The sequence below is a fragment of the Salvia miltiorrhiza genome, chromosome 4, assembly GCF_028751815.1.
Source record: "Salvia miltiorrhiza cultivar Shanhuang (shh) chromosome 4, IMPLAD_Smil_shh, whole genome shotgun sequence".
Classification (NCBI taxonomy): domain Eukaryota; kingdom Viridiplantae; phylum Streptophyta; class Magnoliopsida; order Lamiales; family Lamiaceae; genus Salvia; species Salvia miltiorrhiza.
The window spans coordinates 44,258,379-44,273,823 of record NC_080390.1 but is presented as its reverse complement, the minus strand read 5'-3'; the positions used below and the strand labels follow the sequence as shown (position 1 = coordinate 44,273,823).

At 38.0% G+C, this 15,445-nt stretch overlaps 2 protein-coding genes and 1 long non-coding RNA gene across 3 annotated transcripts; all 3 read left to right on the top strand.

Moving 5' to 3' along the window:
- Positions 1–503: 503 nt before the first annotated feature.
- Positions 504–1,807, top strand: LOC131021948 (uncharacterized). Its single transcript, XR_009101098.1, has 2 exons — positions 504–1,296; positions 1,557–1,807. It is a non-coding gene; the product is annotated as an uncharacterized LOC131021948 (long non-coding RNA).
- A 4,904-nt stretch (positions 1,808–6,711) lies between these two features.
- On the top strand, positions 6,712–7,187 carry LOC131023487 (uncharacterized mitochondrial protein AtMg00810-like). Its single transcript, XM_057953029.1, has 2 exons — positions 6,712–6,968; positions 7,103–7,187. The coding sequence occupies exons 1-2, from the start codon at positions 6,712–6,714 to the stop codon at positions 7,185–7,187; spliced, it is 342 nt and encodes a 113-aa protein (XP_057809012.1).
- A 4,090-nt stretch (positions 7,188–11,277) lies between these two features.
- Positions 11,278–12,148, top strand: LOC131021934 (ethylene-responsive transcription factor 1B-like). Its single transcript, XM_057951277.1, has one exon. It carries the CDS (start codon positions 11,606–11,608, stop codon positions 12,098–12,100), a length of 495 nt encoding a protein of 164 aa, XP_057807260.1. The 5' UTR covers positions 11,278–11,605; the 3' UTR covers positions 12,101–12,148.
- The last annotated feature ends 3,297 nt before the right edge of the window (positions 12,149–15,445 follow it).

Below are 15,445 nucleotides of genomic sequence, written 5' to 3'. Positions count from 1 at the left end.
AGTTTATGCATACTTAGTAAGTTCTAGTTCTTTTCTCCGGAGAACGGGGTGTTGCAGTTGATTGATTCTTGTAGTCCGACTTAATTCAATTGTTTCTTGCACTGTAGGTATTGAATTCGCAGGGCGGTTCTAAATTCTTGATTGAATTCCTGGAGCTATTTTTGTTTTAGCTACTCTTTATTTGATTGATTCTCATGGTGCTTGTAGGTTGAGACTGTATTCCATGAATTTGGCCATGCTCTTCAGCATATGCTGAAGAGTCAGGATGAGGGTTTTGCTGGTATAAGGAGTGTAGAGTGGGATGCCGTGGAAACAAGGCAGGATGAGGTTCTTGTTTATTGGAATGCATATAGACTGCTGGAATTTGGAATAATCTTTCTATAATTGCTTTGATTTGCAGTTTTGGGAGGATGGCAAGATCTTTAGCTAATTTTCTTTACAAAGGCATTGCTGCATTTTCAGCTGCTAGTTCAACTGTAAGTTTATTTAGTTTTATGTTTGCTTGAATATCTCTAAACTACACATTTTTTCATAGCTTGTGAGCAGCTTAATTGCATCACCTTTCTCATTTCCTAACAGATTGGTTAAATAAGAAGCATGATCAGCTTCAGTATTCTTATTGCATGAGCGAAAATTGTTAGTTTATTCACTCAACTTATTTTTCCATTATCATATAAATTAGAGGAATAGTTAATTATGCCAATACTGTTTATCAATTTGAGTCACCCTAAGCCTTCTCATGTCCTGTAATGCGAGAAGATGATGACACCTAGAAAAAGGTTACAGTGGGCCATGGTCATAGTATAAACTATAAAGACATATCATACTTCCATTTTGAAATTTCCACAACTTCCAGACAGGCCTGATTGAGAACAAGAGTGGGTTTTACATGTGCTGCAGGAGAGGTAGGAATATATGTGTAGCTGCTGTAGTTCTTTGAAACTTGTTGTTAGCATGTGCATGATGATAAAATTTTAACTTGTAATTAGTTTTATTTTTCTGTTTTATTATCTGATGAACTGTTACATTTAATGGCGATATACTTGTGAATATGTGTTGAACCAAGAATTAGTTTATCAGTATATAGTCTTTCAACCTGTACTAAATGCATGCTTACCAGCTACCAGTGAATTGGGAGTTCTGACATCTCCTTGAAGGACATTGTTGAGCAGGTAAGACTCTGATGATTGGTATGCGCGGTGCTTCTCAGGTCTATTGACTAAGAAATTTATCGCTTTGATAAAGCATGCAAAGGATGGTGAACTTGATCTAAACAAGCTGGCTGACACTTTGCAGGTGATTAAACTTGAGCTAAAAGAATTCTGTATTTGACATGATTATAAATATTGGGATCACATATACTGCGGAATTCATCTTATAGTCAGTTCTCTCATTATTCTTTTTTAATGGTTGTGACTACTTAATGAATTTAGATGTTTATTTTCCACCATTGATGTTTCTATGGAGATGTAAGTTTTTTAGAAATGTGTTTTTATAACAGTTGCAAGAATTGCTTAATTTTATCATCTCTCAATTTTTTGTTTATTTCTGTGTAGTTGTATATTTCTCAACCCCAACCGGACTCAGCTTTAGGAGGTACTCTTCACTCTGCCGTCGCGAGCAGATTAACATTTATATAGTTGAAGGACAAGATACAAGATTATAGAGCTTATAGAGAGGTGCTGGTTTTAGAAGGCAACGGAAGCCCTAGTTTTTTTTTTTTAGTTGGGCTCAAAACATTATGTATGAATGTTTTGTGATATATATAATATATGTTATTGATGGTTTTATCATTTTGTTGTTTTAAGTTTATTTATTCATTTTTTTAGATAAATAACAGAAAAATTGAGAAAAAGTATTAAAAATATGCTAAAAGCTATAGTTGGCATACATAACGGTAAAGAACTGTTATGTATTATGACAAAGATAACGGTTAAAACCGTTATGTATAATACTATAGATAACGGATATAAAACGTTATTTATATATAAACAATCGTTATGTATATGTGTATACATAACGGTGAAGTTTAACTTTCTTGACGGATTGGAACCGTTATGTATAATTATTTAGATAATGGATTTTGAGCGTTATATATTTATGAAAAACCGTTATGTATAATAGAATAGATAACGCTTAAATATCCGTTATGTATGAACTCCACATACATTACACCATTATATATTACGGCAGTTTTCACACATAGATAACGGATAAATGAGCGAATTTGTAGTAGTGATTCCTCCAAATTTCCTTTAGCTAATCAAATAAATTCTCAATTACATATATATACTTATAATTCTCCATTATATATATACTTATATTTCAACAAAGTGGTATCAGAGCCACAAGATTCGACTTGTGGTATGGCAAATCTACAATCGTTTCAAGTCCCCATGCTCAACAAGAGCAACTTCGACAATTGGAGCATCAAGATGAAGGCGCTATTGGGAGCCCACGATATTTGGGAGATCGTGGAGAGTGGCTACAAGGAGCCGCAGGATGAGGCCACACTATCCCAACAACAAAATGATAGATTGCGAGACGCGAGAAAGAGAGACAAGAAGGCTCTCTGTCTCATTTATCAAGCGCTACGGGATGACGATTTCAAGAAGATCTCGAATATGAGTACCGCCAAAGAAGCGTGGGAGAAGCTCCAGAACGCGTGCAAAGGAGTTGAGCAAGTAAAAAAGGTACGACTTCAAACTTTAAGAGGAGAATTTGAGTCGTTGCATATGAAAGAGTTCGAATCGGTCTCAGATTATTTTTCAAGAGTTTTGGTGGTTTCGAATCAAATGAAAAGAAATGGTGAAAAATTGGAGGATATTAGAATTATGGAGAAAATAATGCGTTCACTAACTCCAAGATTTGAGCATATAGTAATAACAATTGAAGAAACTAAAAATTTGGAGGAGATGACCATCGATCTCTTATTGGGGTTGTTGTAAGCATATGAGGAGAAGCAAAAGAAAAAGCAAGAAATTTCAGAGCAACTTTTAAAAATGCAAGTAGTTCAAAAGATAAAGAAGAAGGTCCGAGCAATGGTCGTAGACAATTCGTGAGAGGGCATGGCCAAGGACAAGATCGAGGCCGAGGACGTGGACGTGGTCGTGGACGAGGAGGTTTCGTCAACAACAATTAAAGAAACGAGTATACAAGTAGTTGAGGTACGATAAATCTTCAATAAAGTGTTACAATTGTCATAAATTTGGGCACTATGCTTCCGAGTGCAGAAGTGAAAAAGTAAGTATTGAAGAAAAGGCTAATTATGCCGAAAATACAAGTCAAGAAATTCGTAGTGTGCTTCTAGCATACAAAGGAGAAACTGGAAGATAAGATGGCACGTGGTACCTTGACACTGGTGCAAGCAACCACATGTGCGGGAAAAGAAATATGTTCGTGGAGCTCGATGAGTCAGTAAGTGGAAATGTCTCATTTGGTGATGAATCTAAAATTATCGTTAAAGGAAAATGGAAAATTTTAATTCGCTTGAAGAATATAAATCATGAATTTATTTCCAACGTTTATTATGTGCCCAATATGAAAAATAATATTTTGAGTTTGGGACAACTCTTAGAGAAAGATTAAGATATTCACATGAGAAATTATAACCTTTCAATAAGAGATGGCAAAAATAATCTTATTGCCAAGGTGCCAATGTCTAAAAATAGAATGTTCTTATTGAATATTCGAAATGACGTGGCAAAATACCTGGAAGCGTGTTACCAAGATAAGTCTTGGTTGTGGCATCTTCGGTTTGGGCACTTAAATTTTGGTGGTTTGGAGTTATTGTCCAAGAAAGAGATGGTGAGAGGACTACCATCCATCAAGCATCCCGATCAATTGTGCGTGTGGGCCAATAAATCCAAGCTCCCTCGGTAAAATAATTATATTCTGCTCTTCATTGATGATTTTTCTAGAAAAATGTGGGTATATTTCTTGAAGCAGAAGTCAGAAGTATTTAATGGATTCAAGAAATTCAAAGCCGCCGTCGAGAAGGAGAGCGGACGACAAATTAAGGCCTTGAGGTCCGATCGAGGTGGAGAATTCACACCAAAAGAGTTTCTAGAATTTTGCGAAGCAAATGGAATTCGACGGCCCCTGACAGTTCCGAGATCCCCCCAACAGAACGGAGTGGTGGAAAGAAAAAATAAAACAATCATGGAGATGGCAAAAAGCATGCTAAATACGAAGAATCTGCCTAAGGAGTTCTGGGCAGAAGCAATGGCGTGTGTGGTGTATCTGTCCAACAGATCTCCAACAAGAAGTGTTTGGGGAAAGACTCCACAAGAAGCCTGGAGCGGGAGAAAGCCAGGAATTTCCCACCGAAAGGTATTTGGGAGTAAAGCCTATGTGCATGTACCAGATGAGAGAAGAAAGAAGCTCGATGACAAAAGTGAAGCATTTATCTTTATCGGGTACGATTCTAACTCTAAAGGCTATAAGTTATATAATCCAAATACCAAGAAAACAGTGATAAGCCGAGATGTGGAGTTCAACGAAGAAGGAGTATGGGATTTCAACTCCAGCGATGACTTCACCTATATCTCACAGTTAGAAGAACAAAGAGCAGAAGAGCAAGTTGGAGAAGTCCAACAAGAGCCAGAGACTCCACTAGCTTCACCTGTGCCAGTCACTGAAGACTCGCCACCATCTTTCTTAAATGAAATAGTCACACCACGAGCAAGGAATTTGGATGAGATATATGAGGATACTGAGAGGTTAGAAAATCTCACCTTATTCTGCCTATTTGCTGACTGTGAACCTGTTAGCTTTGAAGAAGCAGCAGATAGTGAAAATTAGCGAGTCACGATGGATGAAGAGATCAAAGCCATAAACAAGAATGATACGTGGGAGGTCGTGACACTACCGAAAGGGCACAGGGCCATTGGAGTCAAGTGGGTATAAAAGGTTAAGAAGAATTCCAAAGGTGAAGTCGAAAAATATAAAGCAAGGTTGGTTGCAAAATGATATAGCCAAAGAGTTGGAATTGATTATGATGAGGGTGTTTGCTCATGTTGCTCGCTTAGAAACTATCAGACTAATACTGATTAGGCGTATTTATACGCATTTATTTGTGGGATTTTGGTATGTTTTATGTGCTTAATACGTGTTAAATATCATCTTTTGGATATGAATTCTGGTCTTATATGAATTTTGATGGTATTTGATAGATTATGAAGAAAAGACTTGATTTTGAAAAGAATGTTGAAGCTTTGAGTTGTGAAGTTTGAAGATGTGCACGTACTTGTTGAGTAGAATGCCCATAACACCTGGCTGCGATCTGAACTGCATGGATTGAAGGCTAAACGGGCGAGAGTGGCGGATGAGTTGTGACTTAGTGAGCTGCCACCTTGATTTTGCATACGCTATACTTTAGCTTATTGCTAATGGGCCTTATGCGCCACTTTAAGTTGACTTTTTTAGATTAGGTTATTATTATTTCCTTAGTTGTTATATATATATATATATATATATATCACATATTAGACACCACATACATTAGACAAGTAAGCCGCAACTTTTGGAGCAGAGTGGGACGCAAGTTTTGAAGCAATTAATCAAGTTTTTTCGATTCTTCATTATTTTTCGCAATTTGTTTTTTTTTTAATTTATTTGTTTTATTTATTATAAGTTCTAGCTAATTCGTTTATTCCGGCATCGATTAGGGAAGCACTAACAAGATTATTATGTGAGATTTAATTTATTCTTATACTTTATTTTATGCTTGCATTTGCGATTCTCTGTGTTTAATGACATTAATTATTTTAATTCATTAGATAGTTGCAAATATTTATTGGGTTAGAATTAATTATATAGCCAATTGAATCGGCCATCCGTAATTGTGGTTTAGATTTGATTAGAGGTAAATTGACACATCAGGGTCAAGGGAAAAACAGTCTTAATTCAATAATCCTGCATCAGAGTTTATTGATTTTGAATCGGGTTTCTCAAGATATTAATGATGTCGGCTCATTAAACCTACAGAGCATTTCTTACGGTTGTCAGTCGATTATGGTAGTAATTAGTGAAGTGTCTTCCTAGTTACCGAATAATTAAGAAGAAATAAGATCACGTCACAAGCGTCTTCGGTGGTTATAACTGGTTTGTTTGCATGATTTAAAGTAATTTTTGCATCAATGATCGAAATAATTAAGCTAGGGTGGACTTAATTGATTGCTGGAATTCTTTTATTAATTGTTGGAATTTTTATTCATCTTTTAGTTATTGGAAAAATTTCTTTCAGTTTGGATTTTATTTATCTAATTTTAAGTTTAGTATTTTATAAATTTTAATCTCAATTTCCGTGGTTAATTTGCAGGCTTTAATTGGAGAAATTCTCGCCAGTCCCTTGGGAGACGATTTTGCTTACTTTTGTCTGCACAGTGTGGGCATACCGGCTGACTGCCGGATATTTTTGGTGTAAAACGACACACCAAATACTCTCTCTTGCAGCCCAAAATAGATGGAAGATCTATCAAATGGATGTCAAGCCAGCTTTCTTGAATGGATATATAGACAAAGAAGTCTATATCAAGCCTACGAGGTGAAAGGGCAAGAAGATAAAGTCTTGAAGTTAAAGAAGGCCCTATACGAACTAAAGCAAGTACCAAGGGCAGGGAATAGCAGGATCGATAAGTACTTGGAGGGTAATTTTTCACTAAATGCCCTCATGAGCATGCTCTCTTCGAGATGACCGATATTGGGCTAATGGCGTACTACCTCGGTGTAGAAGTCAAGCAACTCAAAGATGGGATCTTCATCACACAAGAAGGATATGCCAAGGAGATCCTGAAGAAGTTCAAGATAGAGGACTGCAAAGCAATCAATACACCGGTGGAGTGCGGCATCAAATTATCCAAGAATGATGGAGGAGAAAAAGTGGACCCGACGTTATTTAAGAGCTTGGTTGAAAGTTTACGATACTTAACTTGCACAAGGCCGGACATTCTTATGCGACAGGGCTCGTGAGTCGCTATATGGAAAATCCAACCTCTATCCACTTTAAGGCAGCAAAGAGAATACTACGATATCTCAAAGGTACGCTAAACTATGGCCTATTCTATTCAAATACTGATGATTATAAGCTTGTTGGATATAGTGATAGCGATTGGGCTGGTGATAATGATGACTGCAAGAGTACAAGCGGGTTCGTATTTTTCATGGGAGACATCGCTTTCATCTAGATGTCGAAGAAGCAACCCATAGTCACGCTGTCAACTTGTGAAGCTGAATATGTGGCTGCCACATCCAGTGTTTGCCATGCAGTTTGGCTCAGAAGCTTATTAATGGAGCTCGGGTGGCCATAAAAGGAGTTAACAACTATTTGCGTGGATAACAAGTCGACGATCGCACTCTCAAAGAATTCGGTGTTTCATAATTGAAGCAAGCACATTGACACCTGCTTCCACTACATCAGAGAATGCATCGCAAAGAAAGAGGTCCAACTGGAGTATGTGAAATCACAAGATCAAGTTGCTGACATTTTTACCAAGCCTCTCCAGTTCGAGGATTTTGCTAAATTCAGAAGTTTGCTCGGACTGAAAAATCAAGTTTAAGGAGGAGTGTTGGAATATAAAATTAAACTTGATGTTTTAAGTGAAGATATTTGTGTTAGAAATATCTAGAATCAATAAAGAAAAAAAAAAGAAAGAGAACAATATAGAAAATTCTAGAACCTAAACTAATTAAAATAATATTGTTTAGCCGCTAGATTATTCTAGCAACAACTCAGTCGGTTTAGTAACCGACATTTGTAGGCTATATGTATGTAGTTTGTATCCAAATCAATGTAGAGAAGAATTGAGTTAATACCACTCAAATTCCTAAGCACACACGCCCACAATCAATTCCTCCAAATTTCCTTTAGCTAATCAAATAAATTCTCAACTACATATATATACTTATACTTCTCCATTATGTATATATATATATATATATATATATATATATATATACTTATATTTCAACAGTGTCCTACTTTTGCAAGTTTAAATTTTTTTGTTCTAACGTTTCAAATCAGTTTAAATTATTGTCCTAAAAAAATCCTCCTACTCTTGATATATAGAAACCTTATGACAAGATCCTTTAGGGTGCATTTGATTTGAAGTATAAGAAAGTGATAAGCTTCATTTACTGTATTTTATACATCGTTTGCTTGACGTAATAAAAAAATTGGATAGATCACATAAAATGTGGGGCAACACCTTTTTTCCTTGGACAAATATAATTTTATACTTAAGGAAGGGTGTTATAATTTTATACGATCTGCTGAAATAGAAATTTTATTGAAAAAAAGGAAAGATCAAAACCCTTGAAAGCACAAGCGCGGACTAAGGGCCGAGCCTCCAAAAAGAGAGCTCAAACGAAAGAAAACGACAAAGCAACGAAAAATGCCAAAACAACGAAACGGGAGGAGGCGGAAAGTCAACCTCAAAAGCTCCGGCCGAACCATTGCCCCTAGGATAGTCGGCCTCTAAAAACCCGAAACAGAACCCAAAAGCAAAAGCAACGCCTGAGACAGCAGGGGCAGTGAACGCTCAAAAGCAGACGCCCAGAACACACGAGCACCAGAAGAAGACACATGAGTGCGAGCCATCAAGACTAAGAGAACATTTGACCGTCCTCATAGAAAGAGTCTTCGTCGTCCAGCATATCCTCTCATCTTTTAGAAACCATAGCCGACATAGATCGAGCTGCGTCCGAAGAAGAAGAGTGAACCACATAATTGTGCATAAGCGCTCCTCCAGACTGAGCATTTTGTACTTTATTCAAGAACTCCACCAGCGACGGAGTGTCAAGAACGACGCCCTTATTCCTGAGCTGACTTTTTATACTGTCAATCGAATTCGGTGGATCTTGCGGATGTTCCATACCCTTTTTTGGTCGACCCGGTCGACGCTTAGGATTGTCAACGAGCATTTGCATTCCCTGACTAACCTACTCCTCTAACTTGCTAATACGACTAGCCAACTCTTCCTGAGTAGAATGTGTGGGCTCAATGACCAACCAAGATGCAGAATCATCTGCCATGTCCGTGGACGGAACCACGGCAGACTGTATTATAACCTCCTTATGCTGCCCAAACTTCGCAGTGGCCTGCAGTGTAGAACCCTCAGACCCGACCGCATTCTCCCTCTGTGATCGCGCTGCCGTGCTTGCGGTCTCGCGATCATCTGCAATGATCTCCTCATCCACGGAGCTGTCAGAATCCTCCATAACAACCGTGTCCTCCTTGCTAGCTTGAGCATCCGAGACAGCTTCAAAGGGCCGATCGAGTACAGAATTCTGAACCGGTCTCATTAAGGACTCCAGTAAATCTGGTCCCGAAAGCGAGTCCTCTCTACGTGCTGCCATATTGTCTCCATTATCTAACTCCATACCCTCCAGCACCTCAAACCGATTGCTTTTTTTCACAGAATTCTTTCCAACAATAACATATTCACGTCTGGGCGAAGACTCCTCTTGATTATCCAGCTTAGCAGCACAATGCACCGCAATCGCGTGCTGTAGAGAACGGCTCCTAGTTTTCTTCCTTTATCAAGATCTATTGCGATGCTTCCTGCCCCGCATGCTATTATCCTATTATTTCTGTTTAGTCGAAGAGGCAGGCTCTATGCCCGATTTCCTGCAGTCATCTGTGGCATGGCCAATTGCAGAACAAAGACTACAGAAGTATGGCAAATTCTCATATCCAAACTCAATTTCATAAATATCATCATCACATTTAACATCAATAAACTCAGGAATTTCCAAGGCCACATTCATCTCAACTAACACCCTAGAAAAATAACCAATCGAAGCCCTAACAGACATGCCATCAACGAGAATAGGAGTGCCAACATGCCTAGCTATACCAGAGAGAACTTCAGGATGCCAAAACTCATGCGGGAGATCAAAGATACGGACATGAAGAAACAATCTTGTTTCGGATTGAAGTTGGGAGTCCATGCCTGAAGAAAAAGGATCCCCACATGAAGACGCCAAGCAGATTTCGCAAAAGCTAAAGCATAATCCTCAGGTGACGAGAACTTCAAATTGAAATATCCCTTGCCCAGAGGAATAACCTGCCATGGAGACGACGTTTTCCAGAGGATAGAGAGCTCAGTAAAAAGATCCGCCACAAATCTCGGCGCATCGCCTTTGCGAAGGAAAACCCTTCCATGAATGGCATGCTGAAAGGCTTTGATTTGCCGTTCACGGAAAGTCGAGGAGATAGAAAGACATGGTCTGTCGCCCACCATTGTGAGTTTCAGCACCACAAAATCATGAGCAGGGACGTTTGCAGGACGCCCCGAAGATTGCCTTAGAGTCTCGACAAGCGACTTCACGGGATCCGATCGTGGACCAAGGTTGCGCCGCCAGGCCCATGGACGAAACCCTAGTTGCCGCCATAATAATATCAGACGCGAGAACTTCCGGGAATAGGGAGCAATCATGGGAGAAGTTGAAGCCAATAGGCAAAGCATCGCCGGAAGAGAGATCTGCCAGAGAGCATGGAGAAGAAGACGCCAGAACCGGATCAAAAGTTTTAGGGTTAAACAGAGGCAGCTGGAGGGAAACCCTAGGCAGAACGGTGGTGTGTAAAGGAAAATCTGAGGACGAGAGGGTCGCCATAACGCCGGCCGGCTAGAACCACCCGAACCGCCTAGGCGGCGGCCGAGATAATCCCTTGAGAGAGGGAGCGCCGCATAGTCAGTTTCTCCAACCCCGTGTCATCTCATATATCTTATAATTTTATACGATCTTTATCTTATAAAGAGTGAGATAAATATATTATCACTCAAAACCAAAAAAGATATAAAAATATAATTCTAATTATTTCAAGTGATAAATCTGTACCTTGTTATATTATCTTTTTATTTAGTGGCCATGGAATAAAAAAACAAAGTCACCCTTAGGAGTGTTTACTTTGCATAATTGATAAGATGTATGATAGAGTATTTTTATCCTTAAAAGTAGGATAACTTTAATCTCACCCTTTCAATGAGATAAGAATCAAGCAAAATTAGCTCAAATGATATAAATAATCAAGGGCATAGGAATATCCCATGTTTCAATCCATCAGGTTAAACAAGAGATTAGTCTTACTATTTTTATCTATCAAAGCTAATCCTACAAAGTAAACGCCCCCTAAATTTCTTTTGGCGGGTAGAGATAGTCAGTGTACGTCTTTGTTTGTTTAGAAGTGATATGGGTGTAGACAAGACAACCATTCTTTGCTCTGGACTTTCACATATATATCTCGTGATTTACTTCAAACATGGAACTCGAGGGACGGGATAGAAAGCATCACAAATGTTTTATCTTACAACAAATTTTTTGAACTGCGTGGGTCGAAATTAATTAATTAATAATGCGTCATCGCAAACTAGTCAATAATTAATTAAGTTAGTAGCTACATAAACACTTCACTAGCTATTTCTCGTCAATTTAGAGTTAAAAACTACTCCGTATTTGATAATTAAAGTTAAGCAATAATGAAGGCACGGCATCTAGTTTGTCCAGGAATCTTTCTTTTATGCTCAACAACAACAAAATTAATTAAGAAAGCTTAAACTCAGGCTCATATATATCTCCTCCAGCAAAGGGCAAGCGCAGCAGAATGAAATCTTCAACCATAGTGAAGCAAGAAGAAGATAAAATCCTTTGGTTCAACAATGGGTGCGCAGGCGAAGAGGCGGCGAAAAGGCGATACATCGGCGTGAGGAAGAGGCCGTGGGGGAAATTTGCAGCAGAGATTAGGGATTCAACAAGGCATGGAGTGAGGGTTTGGCTGGGCACATTCAATACTGCAGAAGAGGCTGCTTTAGCTTATGATCAAGCTGCATTCACCATGCGGGGCGCCTTAGTTCCTCTCAATTTCCCCTTGGACAAAGTTGTGCAATCGCTGCAGAAGATGAATTTCAGCTGCAAGGAGGGCTCCTCGCCTGCCAAAGCCCTAAAGGAGTCGCACAAGATGATCAGACACCCATCATCAGCTTGCACAAAGAAGATTGAGGAAGATGGTGAGGATGTTGTGGTTTTTCAAGATTTGGGATCTGATTTGTTAGATCAGCTTTTATCTCAGACTCAGACCTCTAATTCTGAACCATTGTGATTACATCTTCTTTCTTTTATTTTATTTTATTCAATCAATTTTATTGCATTTCTGCCTTGTTTACGTTTTTAGTTATTTTCAAACCATGGATCTCCTGTAAGTTAGCTGTAGCTTTCAAACTTAGTTTTTGACCATAATAATAAGAAACAACAACATGAAGCTACATCATTGTGACAGCTTGTTAACTTTTGGATGCTAAAGCATAAATTAAAATCATTTTTAAAATTTGAATTGTACCTGCCCATTTGATATGAACTGCAATGGGAGCCCACATCTTTGCTTTTGGTTTTGGCTCTTATAATTTAGTGTATCAATTTGAGAATTAATTGATGATACCCGTATATCAACAAATAGTTTAATTTGTACTTTTATCTACAGTCGTCTGAGTGAAAACACCACTGCATTTTTTTGGGATATATATTTCTTAATTACTTAGGCTACAGTTTGAATATTTTAATTTATATTAAAATGCAAAGAAATTAAAATGTGATCATCAATTGCAAAACACTGCAGCTAATTAGCTGAACAACTTATAAGTACTTCATCAATTTTGTTTATCAAATGATTCAAATTCATAATTTGTGCCTCGGCAACGTGGTTTTCTTGTTTTTTAAGTTTTCTATAGATATATATAGGAACTGGTTCGAACGAGAACATCAATAAATTCTCAAATTGATACATATATACATAGGTATGTTTAGTCTGGATGATATAATTGATCTGGCCAAATTTTCTATTGAATATTGAGGAATTTGTAGATTATCTTTCTCTCATTGCCAACAAGCTTATTTAGGTTTTGTGTTTACGTGCGTACTTTAGTTCTTCCCATTCAAAAGTTTCCTGCTAAATAATGATCATCAGCTAGCTAAGGCAACAAGACTTTTGATTGTAGAGAATTATAGGGCAAACTAAAAAAAAATTAGTAACTCAAGTTTATAAATTTTTGTGTGTTTATGTAGACAGTGAGTCAGAGAGAACCCATTTGCATCTGCACATGTACACCATTTTTGAGCGCCCAAAAATTCAAGGGAATTGCCAAAAAGTAAAAGACTATGCATAACGGTCAATTTATCAAAATAAAACAGTCAAAATATTTAATCTAATTACAGACTAGAAGTGTCCATTTGGGACATCTATAAAACTGTTCATTTGAGACATCTAAACGGTCAAGACTGTACCCAAGGGGACAACAAGTGGTGCGAACTCCTGTCTACGAACAGTGAGGTTCAGGGTTCAAACCCCACCGCTCCCCCTCCCCAAAGTTTAAAAAAAAAAAAAATCTAAACGGTCAAGACTTAATTACATATTAAAGTATATAAAAGACTTAAATCAAATAGTACAAAAATATCTTACATTTATCAAAGAAAAGTATAGAAATCTTCATCAATTTATGTTCAACACCATAAATTAATCAAAGTATACATGAATATAAAATAATTGTCAAGTATTGGTTATACTCAAATATATATTGTCATTGTGTAGACAGTTCTTGAAGTATCACCGGATGTTCATTCTGAACTGGTACTTCGGGTAATACAGTTCAATGCAGTCTTGTGCGAATTTTCATGAGCATATTCCAGTTGGTATCTTACACGTCTCTTTTGGATATATTCCACATTATATCAGCAGTATGCACGAATTGTTGTTGGATCATAATTAGAGATAGATCAATATCATCCAAGCAGAGTCATCATCAAGTTAGAACTCGTGTTTCCTTCTACGAGTAGGAAATGATTAACTTGGGCTACAAGAGAATATTGGAGGCTTGAAGTCTATAAAAGGAGGCCATATTTCGTTCAACATGGCTGGGGAAAATTAGTTCATAATCGCTCTCGCTATGTAGTCGAGAATTCTGTTCCTACCAGGTGTCCCCCTGGATTTGTACAGCCTGTAGTACTTTCATTGATACAGTACTTTTATTTGTCCCAGCAGAAGAGTATTTTTTAGTTATACACTTGAGCGTAAATTGTAAAAGAGTTATATACTCTTATTTATTATTGGTTCTTATTTCTCAAGGGATTAGGCGCACCCAGGAAGTTAGTCGTTGTCTAGCTTTCAGTTATTCACCGTTGATGGGGGTGTCTTATTGTGTAAGTCCTTTGTACATCTTAACTTCATATAGTGGATAATTTTCCCCGGGCGAGGCCCCCCAGACATAGGTTGTTTAACCGAACTGGGTTATTATTCTGCGTGTATCTTCTTTCGTACTCACATTCACTGTTACAACACATCTCACCACATATTTTATGGATTAGTTATTCTTTCAATAATAATAATAAAAAAATATAGAACAAGAACATTAATTACTAATCTCGACTACTTCCTACCATCTTTATATTATAATCACCATTCCCATAAAATGAAATTTATAAAACTTATTCAATAATAATAAATTTTAAAATATTAACTTAAATGAAATAAGGATAATTAATGAATATTTATATTATTATTAATTTTAATGCTATATATCTAAGAACTGATCAAATAAATAATGACAAAAGTTAAAGCAAACGTCGTGGACTGGTGGAGTTAGTTATGGCACTTTCCTAATATTATTACTTGTACGTCTTTGGTTCGGCACCGGTTCAATGGGTCACCGTTTCAGACAGTTTTAAAGATTCGTGCCAATTTAACTAAAAGTCAGCATTTTTTTAAAAATCGATCGATAATATGACCGGTTCACACATCAGTCGAACTGATCGGTCCGATCCGATCTTCAAAAAACTGATAGAATATATACGATCTAATAAAACTTGATTAAACACGACTAGATAACAGTATGATAAAAATAAAATAAATAAAGGGCATATGGATTTTGTGTTATTTGGCCGCGGAATGTAACATAGTATTAGAAAAAAAAAAGATTCTAACAAATCAAAAACCTTACACTACAAAAAAAACACACGATTACCGACGGCATTTTGCCGTCGGTAACGGGGACTTGGCGGTCGGCAAGTGGCTTGCCGACGGCAAAACGCCGTCGACATACGCCTCGTCGATAAACACGCTACCGACGGCGATCGAACGCCGCCGGCAATTAACGACAGTGACACCGCCGCCATTTCTCGTCGGAGTACGGCGGAGCTTCACCAGAGCTTTACCGACGGTAAAAGCCGCCGCTAATTAGCGACGGTGTAACTGCCATCGGTAACACTCGCCGGACGGGAGCGGAGGACTCGCCGAAAACCACTGTGACTACCGACGGCGATCGTCGTAGCTAATTAGCGGCGGCACCAATGTCGTCGGTAACACGCCAGATGGTCGCCGGAAACTCGCCGTTGAATTTTCGACGACGGTTGCCGCTGCTAATTAGCGACGGCGATACGCCGTCGGTAATATTAATTT